Here is a 25,690-nt window from a genome sequence, read left to right as displayed (position 1 = left end):
ACGCGCTGAGGCCCTCTCCCTGGTCCCCCCTCTGCGCTCCCATGTGATGTGGCCATTCCGGTGCAGCTAGAACGATAGACTAGCTAGATGAGGAAAACGCTGGGAACGCCTTGAGCTTCTCTCCGGCGCGGGTGAAAATGGCCACCTAATTAATTGCATGTTTCTATAAATCATTAAATCCCCACAAAAAATCATAGATGCACACACACGTACGTTAAATGAAAATCGATTTTGCCATTGCTAATTGGACCGATCACTGACACTGCTAAGCAAGCACAGCCCGGTCCGAATAAGCAGACACGCACGATCGACGCGGTGAGGTTGGCCTTGCTTCTGCACTCTCACGTGAACTCTCTCTCTCTCTCTCTCTGACACGTCACGGCCACCAACGGGCGAGCATTTCGATGTTCATTCCCTTTCCCCTGTTCCTCGCGGTCTGCTCATCCTCTTCTCTTCAGTAGCAGTCAGTAGTAACTCACTTTCCTTCTCCTCAACCACCACCCTCCTCCCTACGTGCTCGCCGATCGATGGAGTGGACACCAAAGCAGCAGGCTCTCGGCGGCCTCGGCCTCGCCGGCGTCTGCCGGGAGACCTGCCGTGTGATCCGCCGCGCCATGCTCCCCAACTTCGTCAACCTGGGTCCCCCGCTGCTCTCCGCGCTCTTGCTCGCCACCTCCGCCGCCATCCGCGCCCTCTGCTCCCGCGTCCTCGCCGACCTCCACCACGACGGCCCCAGCCTCCTCCGCCTCGTCACCGACCGGCTCGCCTTCTTCCTCTTCGTGGCCGTCTCCACCGGCCTTGTCCTCCTGCTCGTGCTCCTCTGCACCGCCGCCTACGTCTTCTGCGTCGCCTCCCTCTACTGCACCGGGGGCGACCTCCGCGCCGCCGATCGCGTCCTCAGGGGGTTCCCCACGGTCCAGCTCACGCGGCTCGGCTGCACGTTGCTCCTCGCCGCGGTCCCCTTTCTCGTGGTCGACACCTCCCTCTTCGTCGCCAGCTGCAGGACCTGCTTGGCGCTCCAGCTCCAGGACCTGCTTGCCGCTCCGGACAAGGACAAGATCATGCTGACGATGCACCTGCTCGCATGGGCCGCGTGCCTCGCCGGCGCGGCCTACGTCGCCGTGGTCTGCCAGCTGGCCTGCGTGGTGTCCCTGCTCGAGGATGCCATGCTCTTCCGCGCCCTGCGCAAGAGCCGTGCGCTCCTCGCCGGCAAGTTCTGGGAGGCCGCCGGCGTCTTCGTCACGCTCGACGGCTGCATCTTCGCCGTGCTGGTGGCTTTCCCGGCTCTGGTGGTGGACGACGCGCTGGGCCTCGGCCTCGGGTTCCAGCTGGCCGCCGGGGCGGCGATGGCGGTAGCTCTGTGCGCGGTGGTGCTGTTGACGCTGGTGGCGGAGCCGGTGGTCTACATGGTGTGCAAGAACCACCACCACGAGGTCGTCGACAAGGTTCACCTCGACTGAGTACGAGCGGCCGCCGTCACACCGGCGTGGAGCTGCTGGAGCCCGTCTCAGACGAAGCAGATTGCAGCAACTCTGCCTAGCTAGCTGCATCCTGTCCACGATTCCACGGTGGTAGCTACGTGAAGAAGATTTGACTTAAGTAGTACAGTAGATTAGTAGTAAGTTGCTCTAGTTGTAAGTTTATGTGTGATTATCACTGTAGCGTCGTAAGTTTATGTGTGATTATCACTGCACCGGATATGCATGCTTGGGAGATTATATGGGTGGGGGTCTGTGAGACTCTGACTAGGAGTGCTGGGTAGTACTAAACTAATATTTAGATCACTATTTTAGTGATCTAAATGCTCCAGGGTGGTAGCAACGTGAAGAAGATTTGACTTAAGTAGTACAGTAGTTTAGCAGTAGTAAGTTGCTGTAGTCGTAAGTTTATGTTTGATTATATCACTGTACCGTCGTAAGTTTATGTCTGATTATGACTGCACCGGATATATTCATGCTTGGTATATGCGTGGGGTCTTTGAGACTGTGAGTGGGAGTGCTGCGTAGAAGCTAGTACAACTGTTTAAGCTTGTCAAATTTTTGCAGAAACAGTGATTTTGTTGCTTTTCTTGTTGGACATGGGAAGAAGAATGTATCGTGGTCTTGGACGGGAGGACCAGGGGACAGATCTCCAAATGACCAACCCGTTTATAGAGAAAACAATACCTGGCCAAGCCTTGGAGTTTTATCAAAAATTTGAAATTTAATTAAACTAGCGGATGGAATGTACTAGTCTGATAAATAGCCTGTGATTTTGTTGTGTGCCATTGTTGGTGTAAGATTGATAAACTGGGCAGCTTGATGCCTGCCTCGGTTCAGCCCCTTCTTATATAATATACAGGAGAGTTACAGAGTTTGGTATAAATATAATGAGACTGTAATAAGGAAACTATCTATTTGGTGGGAGTTTAACTTGCACGCCAAGGTTATCATGAGCCGTCGGACAGTAGGTCTCTAACACGCCCCCGCAGTCTGAGCCGGGAACAGGAGTGACCTGAAGACTGGACCGAAAATCGCGGAAGAGAGCCGTAGGTAAACCCTTGGTGAAGATGTCCGCAAATTGCAGAGCTGACGGAACATGAAGAACACGAACTGCTCCGAGGGCGACCTTCTCCCGGACAAAATGAATGTCTAACTCGATATGTTTCGTGCGACGATGTTGTACCGGGTTAGCTGACAAGTATACCGCGCTTACGTTGTCGCAACAGACGATTGTAGCAGTCGAGATGGGCCTGTGAAGCTCTTGTAATAACTGACGAACCCAGCAGGACTCGGCAACGGCCGCAGCAACAGCTCTGTACTCGGCCTCTGCGCTAGATCGAGAGACTGTCGTCTGCCGTCGGGCGGACCAGGAGACGAGATTATCTCCAAGATACATGCAAAATCCCGAAGTGGAGCGACGTGTATCCGGGCATCCAGCTCAATCAACATCTGAGTAGGCGGTAAGAGAATGTGTAGAAGTGCGGTGTAAAGAAAGACCATGATCGAGGGTGCCATTAAGATAGCGAAAGATGCATTTAATGAGAGAAAAGTGAGGTTCACGAGGGTCATGCATATGAAGACAGACTTGCTGGACAGCGTAAGCAATGTCCGGGCGAGTGAGAGTAGCATATTGGAGTGCACCGGCAAGGCTACGATAGAGAGAAGGATCGGGGACCGGAGGACCAGTAGAGGAAGGAAGTTTGGCGTTAGTATCAATAGGGGTAGTAACCGAGTGACAGTCGCGCATACCAGCACGAGATAAGATGTCAAGGATATATTGCCGTTGAGAGAGATGAAGACCAGAAGCCGAACGAGTAACTGAGATACCGAGAAAGTGATGAATGGGACCAAGGTCCTTCATGGCAAACTCACGAGCCATGGAATTGGTGATGGTAGTAAGGAAAGATAAGGAGGATGCGGTGAGAACAATATCATCGACATAGAGAAGAAGATAGGCCGTGGAAGGACCTTGATGGAAGATGAAAAGAGAAGCATCAGATTTGGGTTCAGTGAACCCGATGGAACGAGCAAAGGATGCAAAGCGTTGGAACCAGGCACGGGGCGCCTGTTTGAGCCCATATAAGGATTTGAGGAGACGACAAACGTGAGTGGGATGACGAGGATCAATGAAACCAGATGGTTGCTGGCTATAGACTACCTCATTAAGATGACCATGAAGGAAGGCATTTTTTACATCAAGTTGGTGGATAGGCCAAGATTGTGAGATGGCTAGAGAAAGAACAATACGAATAGTGGTCGGTTTGATGACAGGGCTAAATGTTTCATCGAAATCAACCCCCAGTTGTTGAGAGAAGCCACGAACAACCCAGCGAGCTTTGTGACGTGAGAGAGAGCCATCGGCATTATATTTATGACGGAAGATCCACTTTCCACTCACAATATTTACCCCAGATGGCGGAGGAACCAAGACCCATGTTTTATTTAGTGTAAGAGCATCAAACTCCTCCTGCATGGCTTGACGCAAATTGGGGTCCCGAAGGGCTATAAGATAGTTATGAGGAAGAGGGGAAGAGGCTAGAGCTGAAAGGTTGAGGCGATCAATGGGTGGTGGGAGGCGACCGGTAGTGGCGCGTGTGCGATAAAGAGGTGCAGGAGGTGGCGGCGGTGGAGCTGGGGGCGAAGATGTGGTAGGAGGGGTGGCCGGAGTGGCAGGGGCAGTAGCCGGCGTGGCAGGAGGGGTAGCCGGCGTGAGTGGTGTAGGTGGCGTGGAGGGGGAGGGAGGGTCCGGCGTTGGAGAGTGGGGGCTAGGGGGTGCATGCGTAGCGGGTGTAGGGGGTGCATGCATCGTGGGTATAGGTGCATGCATATCAGATGCGGATGGAGAAGAGGTATGTATAATGGGTGGATCAAAAATTTCAGTGCAACGGGGTGGAGTAGGAGATGGTGATGGTTCATATGGAAAAGTGGACTCGTCAAAAACTACGTGGCGAGAAATAATGATACGACGAGCGATGAGATCAAGACACTGATAACCTTTGTGTCGAGAGGGATACCCAAGGAAGACACATTTTGTGGAACGTGGAGAGAGTTTGTTAGCGGATGTAGAGGTGGTATTTGGATAACATAGGCAGCCAAAGACACGGAGGCTGTTGTATGGTGGTGTAGTACCTAAGAGTAGAGTATATGGAGTGAGAAAATTGGTAGACGAAGTGGGACGAATATTGATGAGGAAGGTGGCAATGTGAAGAGCTTCGGCCCAAAAGGATGGTGGGAGAGAGGCTTGAATGAGAAGTGTGCGGATGACATTATTGGTGGTGCGAATTGCTCGTTCGGCTTTGCCATTTTGTTGAGAGGTATAGGGACAAGAAAATCAAAAGGTGATACCTTGGGAAGCACAGAAAGAGTCAAACTTGGTATTGTCAAATTCACGACCATTGTCACTTTGGATGGCAACAATGGGTAGGTCAAACTGGGTGCGGGCATAGGCATGAAAAGTAAGAAATGTGGCATAGACATCGGATTTTTTCCGAAGAGGAAACGTCCAAAAGTAATGAGTATAATCATCAACTATAACAAGATAATATAGATAACCAGAAGTGCTGGCTACAGGAGATGTCCAAAGATCACAATGTAGTAAAGCAAAGGGTTTAACAGTATATGAAGTCGAAGGATAAAAGGGCAATCGAACATGACGTCCAAGTTGACAAGCATGACATATAGATGGTGTAACTCTAGAAGATGGAACATTCTGATGGTGGCGGAGACGCTTCATGGTGTGATAACCGGGATGACCCAAACGACGATGCCAGATGTCGAGGGAGACGGTGATGATGTGGGATTCGGGTGGTGATGGTGGACATATGGAGTAGAGTGGTCCGGAGCTATTGCATCGAAGAATCTCGATCCGAGTAGGAAGTGCCTTCACAGAAAAACCCCAAGGGTCAAACTCAATAGAAACATAATTATCAGTTGTGAGTTGACGAACAGAGAGAAGATTCTTGATTATGTGAGGAACAACGAGGACATGATTTAAATAGAGAGGTTGAGACAGAGAGGGTAGAGTGTGGGAACCAATATGAGAGATAGGTAAGGAAGCACCGTTACTGACGGTGATTGTGTGAGCATTAGAAGGGGTGTAAGTGGAGAGTATACCAGGGTTAGATGCCATGTGGGAGGATGCACCGGAGTCCATGTACCACTCTTGGTTGCCGGGAGTTGCATGTTGTTGAGCGCGGTGATGAGAGCCGGGTCGACCTGCTGCTGATTAAAGTTGTTGTAGGGTGTTGCATGGTTGCTCATGCTGTAGCCGGAAGGTGCTGCAGCATGGCCGTGACCGTAGGCCGCATAGGCTTGGAGCGAGGGCACGGTGGGTCGAGGACCGAGGACCCCCGGAGCTGAGGGGAGCCAGGGGCGAGGCGACCAAGCTAGAGGAGATGCTTGGAGGTGTTGATGCGATGATGACGACTGCTGTAGAAGATGAAGGCGAGTAGGCTGGCCGGTCCAAGGGTTGTACATCCAGGGAGTGTCACGGCAGCCTCGGCCGCCCCAGCCGCGGCCACGGCTGCTGGTGTTGCTTCCCCCACATCCAACAAAGAAGGATGGGGAGCTGCGGCGATCATTGGAGAAGTTGCGTCCATCACTGGGAGGTGGAGCGCGTTCGCCACCGGCGTTGGGAAGGACGTTGTTGCCACTGGCCCACAAGGCGGTGGCGGCAGAATTCTTGGCGTCGGTTTTCTTCTGGGCTTCTTCAAGAATGAGGGCAGAGCGAGTTTGAAGGAAGGACGGGAACGACACTTGGAACGGCAGGAACGAGCGTAGATGGGAATACTGCTCGTTGAGTCCACGGAGCAAGGTAAGCACGAGAGTGTCGTCGGTGACCGGCTGACCAACATCATCGAGAGCATCGGAGAGAGACTTGAGATTTGCACAATAGTCGGAGATCGTCATGTCCCCTTGAGCAGTATTGCAGAATTCAGCATCGACAGCTAGGGCACGGCTCTTCTTGTTGTCGCGGAAGAGGTTGGCTATGGCATCCCAAATCTGCTTCGCCGTGGAGCCGGGCTTCATGATGGTGCCGAAGAGCTCGAGAGCGATCGAGCCATATATCCAAGAGAGGACAGTGAAGTCGTCGCGGCCCCAATCAGAATTGGAGGAGGTGTCCGACGGGGTGCTCTCGGAGAGAACGTGCGCCGAGAGGCCGTTGCGGCTGAGAGCAACGAGAAAGAGCTCGCGCCACTTGGCATAGTTGGAGTCCTGGAGATCGAGGGTGATGGGGACGAACGTCTTGACGGAGGCAGCATATGTAGAGGCAGCAGGGGGAAGGACGGCCTTTCCTCATTCATCGGCTTGGCGCTGGAGTTCTTCCTTGCGAGCCTAAAGGAGGGACTCGCGGTTCTTGAGTTCTTCTTCAAGTTTCTTGAGCTCATCAGCGGACGCCATGGCGAGGTGGGAGGGGTTGGGGTGTTGGAGCGATGCAGCGGCAGGGTATGGTGGAGGGAGAGGACGGCGGCTGTTGTTGCTAGGGCAAGGGAGATGCGGCGGCTGGGTCTAGAGGAGGAGGATCGGAGTTCTCTGATACCATGTAAGATTGATAAACTGGGCAGCTTGATGCCTGCCTCGGTTTAGCCCCTTCTTATATAATATACAGGAGAGTTACAGAGTTTGGTATAAATACAATGAGACTGTAATATGGAAACTATCTATTTGGTGGGAGTTTAACTTGCACGCCAAGGTTATCATGAGCCGTCGGACAGTAGGTCTCTAACAGTTGGGAATTTTCTATTCCTAAATAGCTACAACTCATTACCTATTTTTTCTAGCCATGCAACCATGCCACATAAGCAAGTCATAAATCCTATTATTTGCATGCATGCAATGCAGCCAAATCATAAATTCATGCATGTCAATTATTTGCAATTTATTTTTTGCACTAGATTTTGTATTGAGGATATATATGTTGGGTGATTCTAGCATATCTATGTCATTGACCTTTTACATTTTTGCTCGAAACGGTATTATTTTAATTGAAATTTAATTTTTTATACCCTTTGTATGTTTTCAGATTACATTTTTCTTTCATTAGTTTTGATGTCTTTTTTACAAATATTTATGCATTTATTTTGCAAGATTTCCTGCAGCAATGTATGGGGCATCATCTAGTTTTATGATGATTGTCTACCGAACAACCTTTCATTAATTTTTCTTGATTGACTACATGGGGCTTGTATCCTTTTTCACCTCTCACGATCCACAACATGCCATGAGTCAACGTGCTACCACCCATCCCACCCCGTGCATGACCACGGGGGAGTGGCTGTACCAAATCGGATTGCATGTTCCTTGAAAGTGCGTTATATCGACTAGAGGAGGAGGGGTTAATAGCCGATTTTTACAAATTCGTCACTGAGGAAATTCAAGGTGAGGAATTTCTAAGTCACGAACAACTACATTGCAATAAGTACTCAGATGCAAGCGTAACAGAGTAGTAACAGAATCATCATGGTAAAATGAAGACAAGCACAGAGTATAGGAAGCATATAACCAGGATAAGCAGGCTGAAGACAAAGTGACTGAAGAATTAGGATTGAGAAAATTGAGAAAGTCTTCAGCCAAAGTCTCCAAACAGTAATGATCAAGTACATCAACACAAGAATGAGGAAATTAAGGGTTGAGGAAAGAGAACCAGTAGCTTGGTGAAGACGATGATTTGGTAGACCAGTTCCAACTGCTGTGACAGTTGTACGTCTGGTTGGAGCGGCTAGGTATTTAAACCTGAGGACACACAGTCCTCACTGTATTCTCCTTGAGCTAAGATCACACAGACCTCGCCCAATCACTCGTGGAAAGTCTTCAGGTGACTTCCAAACCTTCATAGACTCGGTCACTCGGCGATCCACAATTTCCTCTTGGATGCTCTAGACCATGACGCCTAACCGTCTGGAGGATACACAATCCTCAAATGTAACAAGCGTCGGTTCCACACAGGAACAATCTCTTCAGTGATGCTCAATCACTTTGGGTTTGTAGGTGTTTGGGTTTGGGTTTTCCTCACTTGATGATTTTCGCTCAAAGTCCTCGGAGGGTGGGATGCTCTCAATGATAAGTGGCAATTTCTCTCGGAGCAGCCAACCAACTAGTGGTTGTAGGGGGCGGCTATTTATAGCCTAGGGAGAAGCCCGACATGATAAGACATAAATGCCCTTCAATGATATGACCGTTAGGTGGGTAGATATTTTGGGACAGCTTGCGCGTAGTGAAGGGAATATTGTTGGAAATATGCCCTAGAGGCAATAATAAAATGGTTATTATTGTATTTCCTTGTTCATGATAATTGTCTGTTGTTCATGCTATAATTGTATTAACTGGAAACCGTAATACATGTGTGAATACATAGACCACAACATGTCCCTAGTAAGCCTCTAGTTGACTAGCTCGTTGATCAATAGATGGTTATGGTTTCCTGACCATGGACATTGGATGTCATTGATAACGGGATCACATCATTAGGAGAATGATGTGATGGACAAGACCCAATCCTATGCATAGCACAAGATCGTGTAGTTCGTTTGCTAGAGCTTTTCTAATGTCAAGTATCATTTCCTTAGACCATGAGATTGTGCAACTCCCGGATACCGTAGGAATGCTTTGGGTGTACCAAACTTCACAATGTAACTGGGTGGCTATAAAGGTGCACTACAGGTATCTCCGAAAGTGTCTGTTGGGTTGGCACGAATCGAGACTGGGATTTGTCACTCCGTATGACGGAGAGGTATCTCTGGGCCCACTCGGTAATGCATCATCATAATGAGCTCAATGTGACCAAGTCTTTGGTCACGGGATCATGCATTACGGTACGAGTAAAGTGACTTGCCGGTAACGAGATTGAACAAGGTATTGGGATACCGACGATCGAATCTCGGGCAAGTAACGTACCGATTGACAAAGAGAATTGTATACGGGATTGATTGAATCCTAGACATCGCGGTTCATCCGATGAGATCATCGTGGAACATGTGGGAGCCAACATGGGTATCCAGATCCCGCTGTTGGTTATTGACCGGAGAGTCGTCTCGGTCATGTCTGCATGTCTCCCGAACCCGTAGGGTCTACACACTTAAGGTTTGGTGACGCTAGAGTTGTAGAGATATTAGTATGCGGTTAACTGAAAGTTGTTCGGAGTCCCGGATGAGATCCCGGACATCACGAGGAGTTCCGGAATGGTCCGGAGGTAAAGATTTATATATGGGAAGTCCTATTTTGGCCACCGGAAAATGTTCGGGATTTTTCGGTATTGTACCGGGAAGGTTCTAGAAGGTTCCGAAGTGGGGCCCACCTACATGGGGGGACCCACATGAACGTGGGTAGTGGGGGCGAGGCCCCACACCCCTGGTCAAGGCGCACCAAGATCCCACCTTAGAAGGAATAAGATCATATCCCGAAGGGATAAGAACAAGATCCCTAAAAAAGGGGGATAAAAATCGGTGGGGAAGGGAAATGATGGGATTTCTTTCCCCCACCTTTACCAACGCCCCAATGGACTTGGAGGGCAAGAAACCAGCCCCCTCCACCCCTATATATAGTGGGGAGGCGCATGGGAGCAGCACCCCAAGCCCTGGCGCCTCCCTCTCCCTCCCGTGACACATCTCCCTCCTCCCGCAGCGCTTGGCGAAGCCCTGTTGGAATCCCGCTACTTCCACCACCACGCCGTCGTGCTGCTGGATCTCCATCAACCTCTCCTCCCCCCTTGCTGGATCAAGAAGGAGGAGACGTCGCTGCTCCGTACGTGTGTTGAACGCGGAGGTGCCGTCCGTTCGGCGCTAGGATCATCGGTGATTTGGATCACGACGAGTACGACTCCATCAACCCCGTTCTCTTGAACGCTTCCGCTCGCGATCTACAAGGATATGTAGATGCACTCCTCCCCTCTCATTGCTAGCATCTCCTAGATTGATCTTGGTGACACGTAGGAAAATTTTGAATTTCTGCTGCGTTCCCCGACAGTGGTATCAGAGCCAGGTCTATGCGTAGATTCTATGCACGAGTAGAACACAAAGTAGTTGTGGGCGATGATTTGTTCAATTTGCTTGCCGTTACTAGTATTATCTTGATTCGGCGGCATTGTGGGATGAAGCGGCCCGGACCGACCTTACACGTACTCTTACGTGAGACAGGTTCCACCGACTGACATGCACTTGATGCATAAGGTGGCTAGCGGGTGTCTGTCTCTCCCACTTTAGTTGGCTCAGATTTGATGAAAAGGGTCCTTTTGAAGGGTAAATAGCAATTGGCATATCACCGTTGTGGCTTTTGCGTAGGTAAGAAATGCTCTTGCTAGAAACCCATAGCAGCCACGTAAAACATGCAACAACAATTAGAAGACGTCTAACTTGTTTTTGCAGGGTATGCTATGTGATGTGATATGGCCAAAAGGATGTGATGAATTATATATGTGATGTATGAGATTGATCATGTTCTTGTAATAGGAATCACGACTTGCATGTCGATGAGTATGACAACCGGCAGGAACCATAGGAGTTGTCTTAATTTATTGTATGACCTGCGTGTCAATGAAAACGCCATGTAATTACTTTACTTTATTGCTAACCGTTAGCCATAGTAGTAGAAGTAATAGTTGGCGAGACAACTTCATGAAGACACGATGATGGAGATAATGATGATGGAGATCACGGTGTCATGCCGGTGACGAAGGTGATCATGCCGTGCCTCAAAGATGGAGATCAAAGGCGCAAGATGATATTGGCCATATCATGTCACTTTATGATTTGCATGTGATGTTTGTCATGTTTACATCTTATTTGCTTAGAACGACGGTAGCATAAATAAGATGATCCCTCACTAAAATTTCAAGAGATGTGTTCCCCCTAACTATGCACCGTTGCGAAGGTTCGTTGTTTCGAAGCACCACGTGATGATCGGGTGTGATAGATTCTAACGTTCGCATACAACGGGTGTTGACAAGCCTAGCATGTACAGACATGGCCTCAGAACACAAGCAAAACACTTAGGTTGACTTGACGAGCCTAGCATGTACAGACATGGCCTCGGAACACAAGAGACCGAAAGGTCGAACATGAGTCGTATAGTAGATACGATCAACATGGAGATGTTCACCGATGATGACTAGTCCGTCTCACGTGATGATCGAACACGACCTAGTCGATTCGGATCATGTATCACTTAGATGACTAGAGGGATGTCTATCTAAGTGGGAGTTCATTAAATAATCAGATGGACTTAATTATCATGAACATAGTCAAAAGGTCTTTGCAAATAATGCCGTAGCTTACGCTTTAGTTCTAATAAGATATGTTCCTAGAGAAAATTTAGTTGAAAGTTGATAGTAGCAATTATGCGGACTGGGTCCGTAAACTGAGGATTGTCCTCACTGCTGCACAGAAGGCTTATGTCCTTAATGCACCACTCGGTGTGCTGAACCTCGAGCGTCGTTTGTGGATGTTGCGAACATCTGACATACACGTTTTGATGACTACGTGATAGTTCAGTGTGTAATGTTGAACGGTTTAAAATTGTGGCACCAAAGACGATTTTCAAACGTCGCAGAACATATGAGATGTTCCAAAGGCTGAAATTGGGATTTCAGACTAGTGCCCACGTCAAGAGGTATGAGACCTCTGACAAGTTTCTTAAGCCTGCAAACTAAGGGAGAAAAGCTCAATCGTTGAGCATGTGCTCAGATTGTCTGAGTACTACAATCACTTGAATCGAGTGGGAGTTAATCTTCTAGATGAGATAGTGATGGTTCTCCATAGTCACTGCCACCAAGCTATTAGAGCTTCATGATGAACTATAACATATCAGGGATAGACATGATGATCCTTGAGCAAGTCGCGATGTTTGACACCGCGAAAGTAGAAATCAAGTAGGAGCATCAATTGTTGATGGTTAGTAAAACCACTAGTTTCTAGAAGGGCAAGGGCAAGAAGGGATACTTCATGAAACGGCAAATCAGTTGCTGCTCTAGTGAAGAAACCCAAGGTTGAACCCAAACCCGAGACTAAGTGCTTCTGAAATGAGGGGAATGGTCACTGAAGCAGAACTACCCTAGATACTTCGTAGATGAGAAGGCTAGTAAGGTCGACAGAAGTATATTGGATATACATTATATTAATGTGTACTTTACTAGTACTCCTAGTAGCACCAGGGTATTAGATACCGGTTCGGTTGCTAAGTGTTAGTAACTCGAAATAAAAGCTGCGGAATAAACGGAGACTAGCTAAAGGTGAGATGACGATATGTGTTGGAAGTGTTTCCAAGGTTGATGTGATCAAGCATCGCATGCTCCCTCTACCATCGAGATTAGGGTTAAACCTGAGTAATTGTTATTTGGTGTTTGCGTTGAGCATAGACATGATTGGATTATGTTTATCACAATACGGTTATTCATTAAAGGAGAATAATGGTTACTCTGTCTATTTGAATAATACCTTCAATGGTCTTGCACCTAAAATGAATGGTTTATTGAATCTCGATCGTAGTGATACACATGTTCATGCCAAAAGATATAAGATAGTAATGATAGTACCACATACTTGTGGCACTGCCACTTGAGTCATATTGGTATAAAACGCATGAAGAAGCTCCATGTTGATGGATCTTTGGACTCACTCGTTTTTTAAAAGATTGAGACATGCGAACCATGTCTATTAGTATATATGCATGAAGAAAGTCCATACAGATGGATCATTTGGATTCACTTGATTTTGAATCACTTGAGACATGCAAATCATACCACATGGGCAAGATGACTGAAAGGCCTCATTTTCAGTAAGATGGAACAAGAGAGCAACTTGTTGGAAGTAATACATTTGATGTGTGCAGTCCAATGAGTGCTGAGGCACGCAGTGGATATCGTTATGTTCTTACTTCACAGATGATTTGAGTAGATGCTGAGAATATTTACTTGATGAAACACAAGTCTGAATTATTGAAAGGTTCAAGTAATTTCAGAGTGACGTTGAAGATCGTCGTGACAAGAGGATAAAATGTCTGTGATATGATCATAGAGATGAATATCTGAGTTACGAGTTTGGCACACAATTAAGAAATTGTGGAAATTGTTTCACGACTAATACCACCTAGAACACCATATTGTGATGGTGTGTCCGAACATCATAACTGTACCCTATTGGATATGGTGCATACCATGATGTCTCTTATCGAATTACAACTATCGTTTATGGGTTAGGCATTAGAGACAACCGCATTCACTTTAAATAGGGCACCACGCAATTCCGTTGAGACGACACCGTATGAACTATGGTTTAGAGAAACCTAAGCTGTCGTCTCTTAAAAGTTTGGGGCTGCGACGCTTATGTGAAAAAGTTTCAGGCTGATAAGCTCGAACCCAAAGCGGATAAATGCATCTTCATAGAATACCCAAAACAGTTGGGTATACCTCCTATTTCAGATCTGGAAGCAAAAGTGATTGTTTCTAGAAACGGGTCCTTTCTCGAGGAAAAGTTTCTCTCAAAACAATTGAGTGGGAGGATGGTGGAGACTTGATGAGGTCATTGAACCGTCACTTCAACTAATGTGTAGCAGGGCACATGAAGTTGTTCCTGTGGCACCTACACCAATTGAAGTGGAAGCTTATGATAGTGATCATGAAACTTCAGATCAAGTCACTACCAAACCTCATAGCACGACAAGGATGCGTACTACTTCAGAGTGGTACGTAATCCTGTCTTGGAAGTCATGTTGCTAGACAACAATGAACCTACGAGCTATGGAGAAGCGATGGTGGGCCCAGATTCTGACGAATGGCTTGAGGCCATAAAATCTGAGAGGATCCATGTATGAATACAAAGTATAGACTTTGAAAGAACTACTTGATGGTCGTAAGGCTGTTGGGTACAGATGGATTTTAAAGGGAAGACAGACAATGATGGTAAGTGTCACCATTAAGAAAGCTCGACTTGTCATTAAGATGTTTTCCGGCAAGTTCAAGGAGTTGACTGCGATGAGACTTTCTCACTCGTAGTGATGCTAAGAGTCTGTTAGAATTATATTAGCAGTTACTGCATTATTTATGAAATCTTGCAGATAGGATGTCAAAACATTGTTTCCTCGACGATTTTCTTGAGGAAAGGTTGTATGTGATACAACCAGAAGGTTTTGTCAATCCTGAAAGATGCTAACAAGTATGCAAAGCTCCAACAGTCCTTCTAAGGATTGGAGTAAGCATCTCGGAGTTGGAATGAATGCTTTGATGAGATGATCAAAGATTTTGGGTTTATACAAGGTTCATGAGAAACTTGTATTTCCAAAGAAGTGAGTGGGAGCACTATAGAATTTTTGATGAGTATATGTTGTTAACATATTGTTGATCAGAAATGATGTAGAATTTCTGGAAAGCATCCAGGGTTATTTGAAAAGTGTTTTTAATGGAAAACTTGGATTAAGCTACTTGAACATTGAGCATCAAGATCTATAAGGATAGATCAAAAACGCTTAATAGTACTTTCAAATGAATACATACCGTGACAAGATTTTGAAGGAGTTCAAAATAGATCAGCAAAGAAGGAGTTCTTGGCTGTGTTACAAGGTTTGATTATTGAGTAAGACTCAAGACCTGACCACGGCAAAGAGAGAGAAAGGACGAAGGTCGTCCCCTATGCTTTAGACGTAGGCTCTACAGTATGCTATGCTGTGTACCGCACCTGAAGTGTGCCTTGCCATGAGTTAGTCAAGGGGTACAATAGTGATCCGGGAATGGATCACATGACAGCGGTCGAACTTATCCTTAGTTTCCAGTGGACTAAGGAATTTTCTCGATTATGGAGGTGGTAAAACAATTCGTCGTAAAGGGTTACGTCGATGCAAACTTTGACACTAATCCGGATGACTCTGAGTAGTAAACCGGATTCGTATAGTAGAGCAGTTATTTGGAATAGCTCCAAGTAGCGCGTGGTAGCTACATCTACAAGATGACATAGAGATTTGTAAAGCACACACGGATCTGAATGTTGCAGACCCGTTGACTAAAACATCTCTCGTAAGCATAACATGATCAAACCCTAGAACTCATTGAGTATTAATCACATGGTGATGTGGACTAGATTATTGACTCTAGTGAACTTTGTGTGTTAATCACATGGTGATGTGAACTAGATTATTGACTCTAGTGCAAGTGGGAGACTGTTGGAAATATGCCCTAGAGGCAATAATAAAATGGTTATTATTGTATTTCCTTGTTCATGATAATTGTCTGTTGTTCATGCTATAATTGTATTAACTGGAAACCGTAATACATGTGTGAATACATAGACCACAACATGTCCCTAGTAAGCCTCTAGTTGACTAGCTCGTTGATCAATAGATGGTTATGGTTTCCTGACCATGGACATTGGATGTCATTGATAACGGGATCACATCATGAGGAGAATGATGTGATGGACAAGACCCAATCCTAAGCATAGCACAAGATCGTGTAGTTCGTTTGCTAGAGCTTTTCTAATGTCAAGTATCATTTCCTTAGACCATGAGATTGTGCAACTCCCGGATACCGTAGGAATGCTTTGGTTGTACCAAACGTCACAACGTAACTGGGTGGCTATAAAGGTGCACTACAGGTATCTCCGAAAGTGTCTGTTGGGTTGGCACGAATCGAGACTGGGATTTGTCACTCCGTATGACGGAGAGGTATCTCTGGGCCCACTCGGTAATGCATCATCATAATGAGCTCAATGTGACCAAGTGTTTGGTCACGGGATCATGCATTACGGTACGAGTAAAGTGACTTGCCGGTAACGAGATTGAACAAGGTATTGGGATACCGACGATTGAATCTCGGGCAAGTAACGTACCAATTGACAAAGGGAATTGTATACGGGATTGATTGAATCCTCGACATCGTGGTTCATCTGATGAGATCATCGTGGAACACGTGGGAGCCAACATGGGTATCCAGATCCCGTTGTTGGTTATTGACCGGAGAGTCGTCTCGGTCATGTCTGCATGTCACCCAAACCCGTAGGGTCTACACACTTAAGGTTCGGTGACGCTAGAGTTGTAGAGATATTAGTATGCGGTTAACCAAAAGTTGTTCGGAGTCCCGGATGAGAACCCTGACGTCACGAGGAGTTCCGGAATGGTCCGGAGGTAAAGATTTATATATGGGAAGTCCTATTTTGGCCACCGGAAAATGTTCGGGATTTTTCGGTATTGTACCGGGAAGGTTCTAGAAGGTTCCAAAATGGGGCCCATCTGCATGGGGGGACCCACATGAACATGGGTAGTGGGGGCAAGGCCCCACACCCCTGGTCAAGGCGCGCCAAGATCCCACCTTAGAAGGAATAAGATCATATCCCGAAGGGATAAGGTCAAGATCCCGAAAAAAGGGGGGATAACAATCGGTGGGGAAGGGAAAGGATGGGATTTCTTTCCCCCACCTTTGCCAGCGCCCCAATGGACTTGGAGGGCAAGAAACCAGCTCCCTCCACCCCTATATATAGTGGGGAGGCGCATGGGAGCAGCACCCCAAGCCCTGGTGCCTCCCTCTCCCTCCCGTGACACATCTCCCTCCTCCCGCAGCGCTTGGCGAAGCCCTGTTGGAATCCCGCTACTTCCACCACCACGCCGTCGTGCTGCTGGATCCCCATCAACCTCTCCTCCCCCCTTGCTGGATCAAGAAGGAGGAGACGTCCATGCTCCGTACGTGTGTTGAACGCGTAGGTGTCGTCCGTTCGGCGCTAGGATCATCGGTGATTTGGATCACGACTGTCGGAGTAAGTGGCCACGGGTAGCCAAACCGGCTACCCCTGGCTCTTCAGAAAATTTATCAGGCCTTTGGGCCTTCCAGCACTCCAAGCATTTGGGCCGCCTTCCCGGGCCGGCTACCACTAAAGCCGACTCCCGGAAGGCGACCCAGCCTCACCGACTCCAAGAAGCCGGCCAAGAGAAACGCCGACTCCTAGAAGCCGGCCGAGACCACAACCGCCCCTACATAACGACGACCTGACGGGGCATGGCCACAGTGCGGCCACGACTCCCGAAGCCCGAGGCAGGCATGGTTACAGGAGGCCGTACGGGAGGGATGTCTCCCGTGCGGCCGGGCACTGTAGCCACGCCAGCTACGACGTCATCCACGACCCACTCCTGCACGGCCCAAGGACTGCGGGCCCCTTCAGCCAGAGGGAGGCGTGAAGGCGGCCCGGCCTTTCCTAGTCGGCCAAGAGCATAGCCGGCCTCCAGAAGCCGGCGACTCCCTTCCTCGAAGCAGGAGCCCATTTAAGGAGACAAGACGAGGCGAGGCTACAGTGATAGCCCCCGACGCGGATCACTGTAGCCACGCTTACCTCGACAAAGCCCTCATCATCAGAGGCGCGGCTACAGTAAGCAGCCGCCGACAAGACCCTAGGCAGTGGGGCCGGCCTGCCGGCCGAGTAGCCGGCAGCCGGCGGAGGAGCCGGCAGGCGTAGACACTGACGGCTGGGGCCAGTTCCCAGTCGGATTACCATTGTACCCCCGGGGGGTAGGCCTATATAAACCCCCCGGAGCACCCATGCAAAGGGTTGGCACCTCTGCATGTTTGGCTTCCAAGCATAGCACACGCACACACACCATAGATAGAGAGAAGCAAGAGCTAGCCTTGTTCTTCTTCTCCCTTGATCCCGACAGCTCTAGGAGCGATTGTAGCTACTCTTTATCGAGCTAGTGATCATGCGGAGACCCCGCAGAGCAGGACTAGGGGTGTTATCTCCTCGGAGAGCCCCGAACCTGGGTAAGATTCGCCGGCGTGCATGTCTTCGCCTCATCCCGTTTCCAGGCACCGGCGACGTTTTATTGGCTCCCACAATGATAAGCCATCCTTTGGCATATGTCGCACCAACCACCCGACATTTGGCACCCACCGTGGGGCCAGGTGCACCGTCGTCCGGAGACCTGTTCTGGACGGGAACTTTCTTCCTTCCCCGCGAGCGCAGCCAGCCTGCTGCGCCCGATGGCGCTTGCCCCGACGCGCTGCAAGGCGTCAGCGACGCCTGCGCAGCGAGCCGCCTCACCGATCAGTTCGGCGAGACTCGCATCTCCGACGAGCCTGCGTCCGACGCAGGCATCGACTACCCCGAGAGCCGCCTCGTCAGCCTCCTCGACCAACTTCACGTCTCCAGCGAGCCTGCTGTGGACATGGAGTCTGTCGGCTCCACCGACCCGACGCTCATCGACTCCGACACCGCGTCGCTCGACGCCTACCCCTCCGACGTGGTGGTCTTCGACGACCCACTCCCTCGAGCTGACAGCGGCAGCAGCGCTGTCACCGAAGTGCTGGTCATCAGCCACGTCTCCAACTCGGGCGGGAGCGCCCGCGACGCTCAGCAAGCAGCGATGCACGAGCTCTCCATCCCCCTCCCGGCCGACGCCGACGCCGAGGCCCTGGAGGCACGCCGTCTTGCCCTCATCACGGAGAGCAAGAAGATAGCCTCGATGAGACGCCTCACCGAGGCCCACCAGCGCGAAGTCGACCGCGCCGCCTTCGGGACGCCGCCGCCGAGCGGCCCGAGCCGAGCCGGCTTCGTCCAGAAGCGCGGTGCAGCCGTTGCCAGCATGCTGGGCGCAGATCGCCCCGTCTACGCCACCCCGCTCGAGAATCTGCGAGCCGCTCAGGCGGCAGCAGAGGAGCTCAATGGGCTGGGAGCCGATGAGCTCCCCTACATGACAAGACGGATCCAGCAGCTGATCGACGCGGCTGCAGAACGGCACGAAGCCGGCGCCCGAGCTGATAGCCATCCCCCGCGCCGGGAGCACGCCGCGACGTCCCGCTCACCGACTGCAAGCGGCACGCGCCAGAAGAAAGACAAGGAGCCGGCTGCCAGCCGCAGCCGGACCCGCATCACTATCGAGCGCGACGCGGAAGGCCGCCCTCGGGCGGTTGAACATCAGGGAAACCTGCCTCCTCCCCCGCTTCGAAGAGAAAGACGCCTCACTCCGCCACCCATCACACATCCGACTCTTGGCGACCGACTCGGCCGCCGAGAAGGAGTCGGCGAGAGTGACGCCCGCCACAGGATCGACCGCCTGGCCCGATCCTTGGCGTTAGAAGAAGAAGACGATGTCGGCCCGCCATGGTTTGGCCCCCGCATCCGCGACGAGCCCTTTCCCAAAGGGTTCTCGCTCCCCAGAGTCACGCCCAAGTACAACGGCTCGGTGAAGCCGGAAGATTGGCTCATCGACTACTCCACAGCCGTCAGCATCGCCAACGGCAATCGGCGCGTCGCCGTGAAGTACGTCCCCTTGATGCTGCAAGGGACGGCGCGCACGTGGCTCAACAGCCTCAAGCCATACAGCATCAACAGCTGGCTGGACTTCACCGAGGTTTTCGTCCGCAACTTCACTAGCACCTACAAGCGGCCTCCCAAGCCTCGCCAGCTCTCCCTCTGCGTCCAAGGGCCCAACGAGTCGACCCGCGACTACCTCACGCGATGGGCCGAGCTCCGCAACTCCTGCGAGGGAGTGCATGAGGTCCCGGCCATCGAGTACTTCACTGCCGGGTGCCGAGTGGGCACCCTCCTCAAGCACCGACTCCTCTGCGATGAGCCGGCTACCCTCGATGAGTTGCTGATCACCGCCGACAAGTACGCCACTGCCGACTCCTCCATGAAGACCGAGCTCCGAGTGGACGCCTCAGGGAAAGTGGTCGCCCCGGCTCCCAAGCAGCCGGCTGGCGACCCCAACCGGCGCCCCTACCAGAACGACCACAAGCGCAAGGGCCCCATGCCGACTTCCTCCAGTCGGCAGGTGGCCACAGTTGAAGACGAGCAGCCCGAGGAGCGGCCCGCTCCCAAGAAGAAGGGAGGCCGGCCGCCCTGGCAGCCGTCCTTCTCCTACGAACAAGCACTCGATGCCCCCTGCAAGTTCCACAGCGGCGCGAAGCCGTCCAACCATACAACACGGAAATGCCACTGGCTCACCCGCATCACCAAGGGCGAAGGGATAGTGCCGCCTCCGCCTCCCGGCCCGCCGCCTCCAGCTCCCCAGCAGCCGGCGGCCCGGCCAGCAGTCGGCGCCATCCAAGACGAGTTCCCCAAAGCGCACGACGCCTACGTCGTCTTCACGAGTCAAGTCGACGACAAGCGCAGCCGACGCCGGCAACACCAAGAAGAAAACGCAGTCGCCTCTAGCACCGCCGAGTTCATGCATTGGTCGGAAAAGCCCATCAGCTGGAGCCAGGCCGACCACCCGGAGGTGATGCCTTCGCCTGGCTCCTATGCTATGGTCTTGGACGTCACCCTTGCGACGGAGAGGCGAGCTGCCAGATTTTCCCGCGTCCTGATAGACGGCGGAAGCAGTATCAACATACTGTACCGCGACACCATGGACAAGCTGAACATCAAAGCAAAGCAGCTCATGACGAGCCGCACTGTCTTCCATGGTATCGTACCTGGCCTATCTTGCTCTCCAATCGGCAAGATCAAAATGGATGTTCTCTTCGAAGACAAAGATCACTTCCGCCGGGAAGCAATATGGTTCGAGGTGGTGGACCTGGAGAGCCCCTATCATGCACTACTTGGCCGACCTGCTTTGGCCAAGTTCATGGCTGTGCCCCATTATGCCTATCTGAAGATGAAGATGCCGAGCTCGAAGGGGATCATCACGATAGCCGGCGACTACAAGAAGTCCATCGAGTGTGCCATGGCTAGCAGCCGGCTGGCCGAGTCCCTCGTGGTGGCGGAAGAGAAGAAGATGCTGGAACGGGTTGTGGCCATGGCCGGCAAGCAGCCGACCTTGTCCCCCAACCCCAAGGACTATGATGCGCAGGGCTCCTTCCAGCCTGCCAAAGAGACGAAGAAGATACCTCTAGACCCGGAGCACCCGGAGAGGTTCGCCGTGATTGGGGCGAACTTGGACAGTAAATAGGAAGGCGAGCTCGCCGACTTCCTCCGTGAGAATTGAGACATCTTTGCATGGTCCCCAAAGGACATGCCGGGTGTCCCGAAGGATTTCGCCGAGCACAAATTACATGTCCGAGCTGATGCGAAGCCGGTCAAGCAACCCCTCCGCCGACTATCAGAAGAGAAGCGAAGAATCGTGGGAGAAGAGATAGCCCGGCTCCTCGCAGCCGGCTTCATCATGGAAGTGTTCTTTCCAGAATGGCTTGCCAATCCAGTTCTGGTTTTGAAGAAGAATAACAAGTGGCGCATGTGTATAGACTACACAAGCTTGAACAAGGCCTGCCCAAAGGATCCGTTTGCTTTGCCACGGATTGACCAAGTGATAGACTCCACAGCCGGATGCGAGCTGTTAAGTTTTTTCGATGCATACTCAGGGTATCATCAGATCAAGTTGGACCCAGCTGACCGCCTGAAGACTGCCTTCATCACACCCTTTGGAGCTTTCTGCCACCTGACAATGACATTCGGCTTGAGAAACGCCGGTGCCACTTTTCAGCGTTGCATGCAGAAATGTCTCTTGAAACAACTCGGCAGAAATGCCCACGTCTACGTAGACGACATTGTGGTGAAGACAGAAAAGCGCGGTACCTTGCTGGAAGACCTGAAGGAAACATTCGCCAACTTGCGCCGATTCCAGATCAAGCTCAACCCCGAGAAGTGCGTGTTCGGAGTGCCAGCCGGCCAGCTGCTAGGCTTCCTGGTCTCCGAACGCGGCATTGAGTGCAACCCTGTCAAGATCAAAGCCATCGAGAGGATGGAGATTCCCACCAAGCTGCGAGATGTGCAGAAGTTCACTGGCTGCTTAGCCTCCCTGAACCGTTTTATCAGCCGACTAGGAGAGAAGGCTCTCCCCCTGTACCGACTCATGAAGAAGTCCACTCACTTTGAGTGGAATGATCAAGCCGACCAAGCCTTCCATGAGTTGAAGAAAATGTTGACCACTCCGCCTGTCCTGGCCGCGCCGACTGAGAAGGAGCCCATGCTCCTCTACATCGCCGCGACAAGCCGAGTCGTCAGCACTGTTGTTGTGGTCCAGCGCCCGGAGGAAGGCCGAGCCCAGCTGGTCCAGAGGCCGGTCTACTATCTCAGCGAAGTACTATCCAGCTCAAAGCAAAACTACCCGCACTACCAGAAGATGTGCTATGGGGTGTACTTCGCTGCCAAGAAATTGAAGCCCTACTTCCAAGAGCACCCCATCACGGTCGTGTGCACTGCCCCGCTCGCCGAGATCATAGGCAGCCAGGATGCATCCGGCCGGGTGGCCAAATGGGCCATTGCCTTGGTGCCTTACACGATTTTCTATCAACCCCGCACCGCCATCAAGTCGCAAGCATTGGCCGACTTCCTCGTCGACTGGGCCGAGACCCAGTACTTACCGCCGGCTCCCAACTCTACCCATTGGCGGATGCACTTTGACGGGTCCAAGATGCGCACCGGCTTGGGAGCCGGCATCGTCCTCACCTCTCCCAAAGGCGACAAGCTCAAGTACACGCTGCAGATCCACTTCGCTGCCTCCAACAACGTGGCCGAGTACGAGGCGCTCGTACATGGGCTCCGGCTAGCCAAAGAGCTCGGCATACGCCAGATCCTGTGCTACGGCGACTCCGACTTAGTGGTCCAGCAATCATCTGGCGATTGGGACGCCAAGGACGCGAACATGGCGAGTTACCGCTTCCTCGTCCAGCAGATGAGCGGATACTTCGAAGGGTGCGAGTTCCTTCATGTGCCAAGGGCCGACAACGACCAAGCAGATGCCCTAGCACGGATCGGCTCCACCCGACAAGCCATACCGACTGGCGTCTCCCTCCAGCGCCTCCTCAAGCCGTCCATAAAGCCGTCTCCAGAGTCGGATTCCATCTTCGTACCGCCTGCGCCAGAAACAGCCGGATCCGGCTCAAGAAATCCCGCAGGCGGCACGGGGACTTCGACGACTGCCCCGGGAACTGACGTAGTCGCACCCGGCCCAGGGACCTCAGAGCCCGGCCCGGGGACTGCAGCAGTCGGCCCGGGGACTGCAACGACGCAAGAAGTGGTGGTCGACCCCAACGCAACACCCAACCCACCCACCCGAGTCATGGTGGCCACGATAACAGCAGAAGAAGTCACAGCTCCCTCATGGGCCCAGCCCATCCTCAAGTTCCTAGTCAGCAGAGAGCTGCCGACTGATGAGATCGCAGCAAGACTAGTGCAACGACGAGCCGCAGCATACACAATAATCAACAGGGAGCTGGTGAAGCGCAGTGTTACTGGAGTCTTCCAGTGTTGCGTCGAGCCAGAAAAAGGAGTGGTAATCCTCAAAGACATCCACCAAGGCGAATGCGGCCACCACGCCGCCTCAAGATCCCTCCTGGCCAAGGCTTTCCGCCATGGGTTCTTCTGGCCGACTGCCTTGGAGGATGCTAAAGAAATAGTCAAGACCTGCAGAGGATGTCAAGTCTTCAGTTCCAAACAACACCTGCCGGCTTCCGCCCTCAAGACCATTCCCCTCACCTGGCCTTTTGCCGTCTGGGGACTGGACATGGTAGGTCCTTTCAAGACAGCCCGCGGTGGCATGACACACCGCCTCGTTGCAGTGGACAAGTTCACAAAGTGGATCGAAGCCAAGCCCATCAAGAAGCTGAACGGGCCGACTGCCGTGACATTCATCACCGACATCACCACTCGGTACGGCGTGCCGCACAGCATCATCACCGACAACGGCACAAACTTCGCCAAAGGCGCGCTGGCACATTTCTGCGCGACACAGGGCATCCGACTGGACTTAGCGTCCGTTGCCCACCCGCAGTCAAACGGCCAGGTCGAGCGAGCAAATGGACTTATCCTCTCCGGCATCAAACCCCGATTGGTTGTACCACTGGAGCGATCGGCCGGCTGCTGGCTCGAAGAGCTGCCGGCTGTCCTCTGGAGTCTGCGCACTACACCCAACAAGTCAACCGGCTTCACTCCATTCTTCCTCGTGTACGGTGCCGAGGCTGTCATCCCAACAGACATCGAGTTCGACTCGCCTCGGATCACCATGTACACGGAGGAGGAAGCCAAAGAAGCAAGAGAAGACGGCGTCGACCTACTGGAAGAAGGCCGGCTGTTAGCCCTCAGCCGGTCCGCCATGTACCAGCAAGGCCTGCGCCGCTACTACAACCGCAAGGTCAAGCCAAGATCCTTCCAAGAGGGCGACCTTGTGCTCCGGCTGATCCAGCGAACAGCCGGCCAGCACAAGCTCTCGGCCCCTTGGGAAGGCCCCTTCGTCGTCAGCAAGGCACTCGGCAACGACTCCTACTACTTGATCGACGCGCAAAAGCCAAGAGCACGCAAGAGAGACGACTCCGGCAAGGAGTCAGAGCGACCATGGAACGCAAACCTCCTAAGACGATTTTACAGCTGAAAAGCAGTATGTATCACGCTACCCCTTTTGTATTAAGTTACAAACCAACAGGCCCCCCGAACAGTACTCGGGGACTGCCTTTTATTTATCTATGGATGACGAGTGTCATATCCATGAATGTCTTATTACATTTTGAATTCTTGTCCGGCACCGGGTCCGACTAGTCGGCCCGGGGACTGGCCGCCTTAAGCTATATTATAAGTTCTTCCCGAAGTCAGCAAAGTAGTGCGCCAGCTCCCCAGTCCTTTCTTGTTGAAAGTCGCAGCTCAAAGAACTGACTGTCCGACTAGCAAGAGAGAAGACAGAAAGGACGCTCACACGAAAACGGCTAAGGAACAACTAACCTATATAGCAAAAAGACGGCCTCTATATACGCCTGCCGACTGTCACAACAGCCGGCTGGCCGGCTTCCTAAAAAACTTAGCTTAAGTCTGGCAGAGCTAAAAGTACTTCCCCCTCCCCAATCGGCCAGGCACTCCCCGGCTGCAGTTTGTAGAACAACTGTTTGACTAGGGAGACGGCAAGCAAGGGAGGGCGGCAAAGGAAAAAAGCAGAAGGACAAAAAGCAAAAGTACAAGGAAAAGCCGATTGCATAACTTATATACATAAAGCCACCTAAAGGCTGGCAACAGAATTAAGTTTGAATACACCCAGTGGGTGGAATTGCGCAGACTTAACCGAACATTGTTCAAAGTAACAAGACAGGAAAACAAAGAAAGAAGACTAAGGCATGACTTGGAGGCCGAGCTGGTCGGTGAAGGCAGCTCGCCGGCTGAGGGAGTGGCCGCCTAGCTGGTCCCGGCTTGACCGCCTCCCGCGGCAGGAGACGCACTCGCACGCGACGTAGTGCTGGAGGCGCGGTCAGGCTGGCCGGCTTCTCCACCAGCCGGCTCGACGCCTTCACCCTCCTCCTCCTCACCCTCGTCGCTGGAGTCGAT

General features: G+C 51.5%; 2 protein-coding genes across 2 annotated transcripts in view; one reads left to right on the top strand and one right to left on the bottom strand.

Annotated features, from left to right (window-relative positions):
• Nucleotides 1–278: 278 nt before the first annotated feature.
• Nucleotides 279–1,963, top strand: LOC109775115 (uncharacterized). The gene has a single exon (XM_020333878.4). The coding sequence runs from the start codon at nucleotides 528–530 to the stop codon at nucleotides 1,458–1,460; it is 933 nt and encodes a 310-aa protein (XP_020189467.1). The 5' UTR covers nucleotides 279–527; the 3' UTR covers nucleotides 1,461–1,963.
• A 3,360-nt stretch (nucleotides 1,964–5,323) lies between these two features.
• The window catches only part of LOC141027650 (uncharacterized), a 51,551-nt gene continuing 31,184 nt past the window's right edge, over nucleotides 5,324–25,690 (bottom strand). The window contains exons 2-3 of the mRNA XM_073504798.1: nucleotides 5,639–6,725; nucleotides 5,324–5,361 (exon numbers count right to left, since the gene is read on the bottom strand). Coding sequence (XP_073360899.1) covers nucleotides 5,324–5,361; nucleotides 5,639–6,725 — 1,125 coding nt within the window. The remainder of the gene's footprint in view (nucleotides 5,362–5,638; nucleotides 6,726–25,690) is intronic.

Source organism: Aegilops tauschii, chromosome 1 (assembly GCF_002575655.3).
Source record: "Aegilops tauschii subsp. strangulata cultivar AL8/78 chromosome 1, Aet v6.0, whole genome shotgun sequence".
Taxonomy (NCBI): Eukaryota; Viridiplantae; Streptophyta; class Magnoliopsida; order Poales; family Poaceae; genus Aegilops; species Aegilops tauschii.
This window is presented reverse-complemented; position numbering and strand designations above follow the sequence as displayed.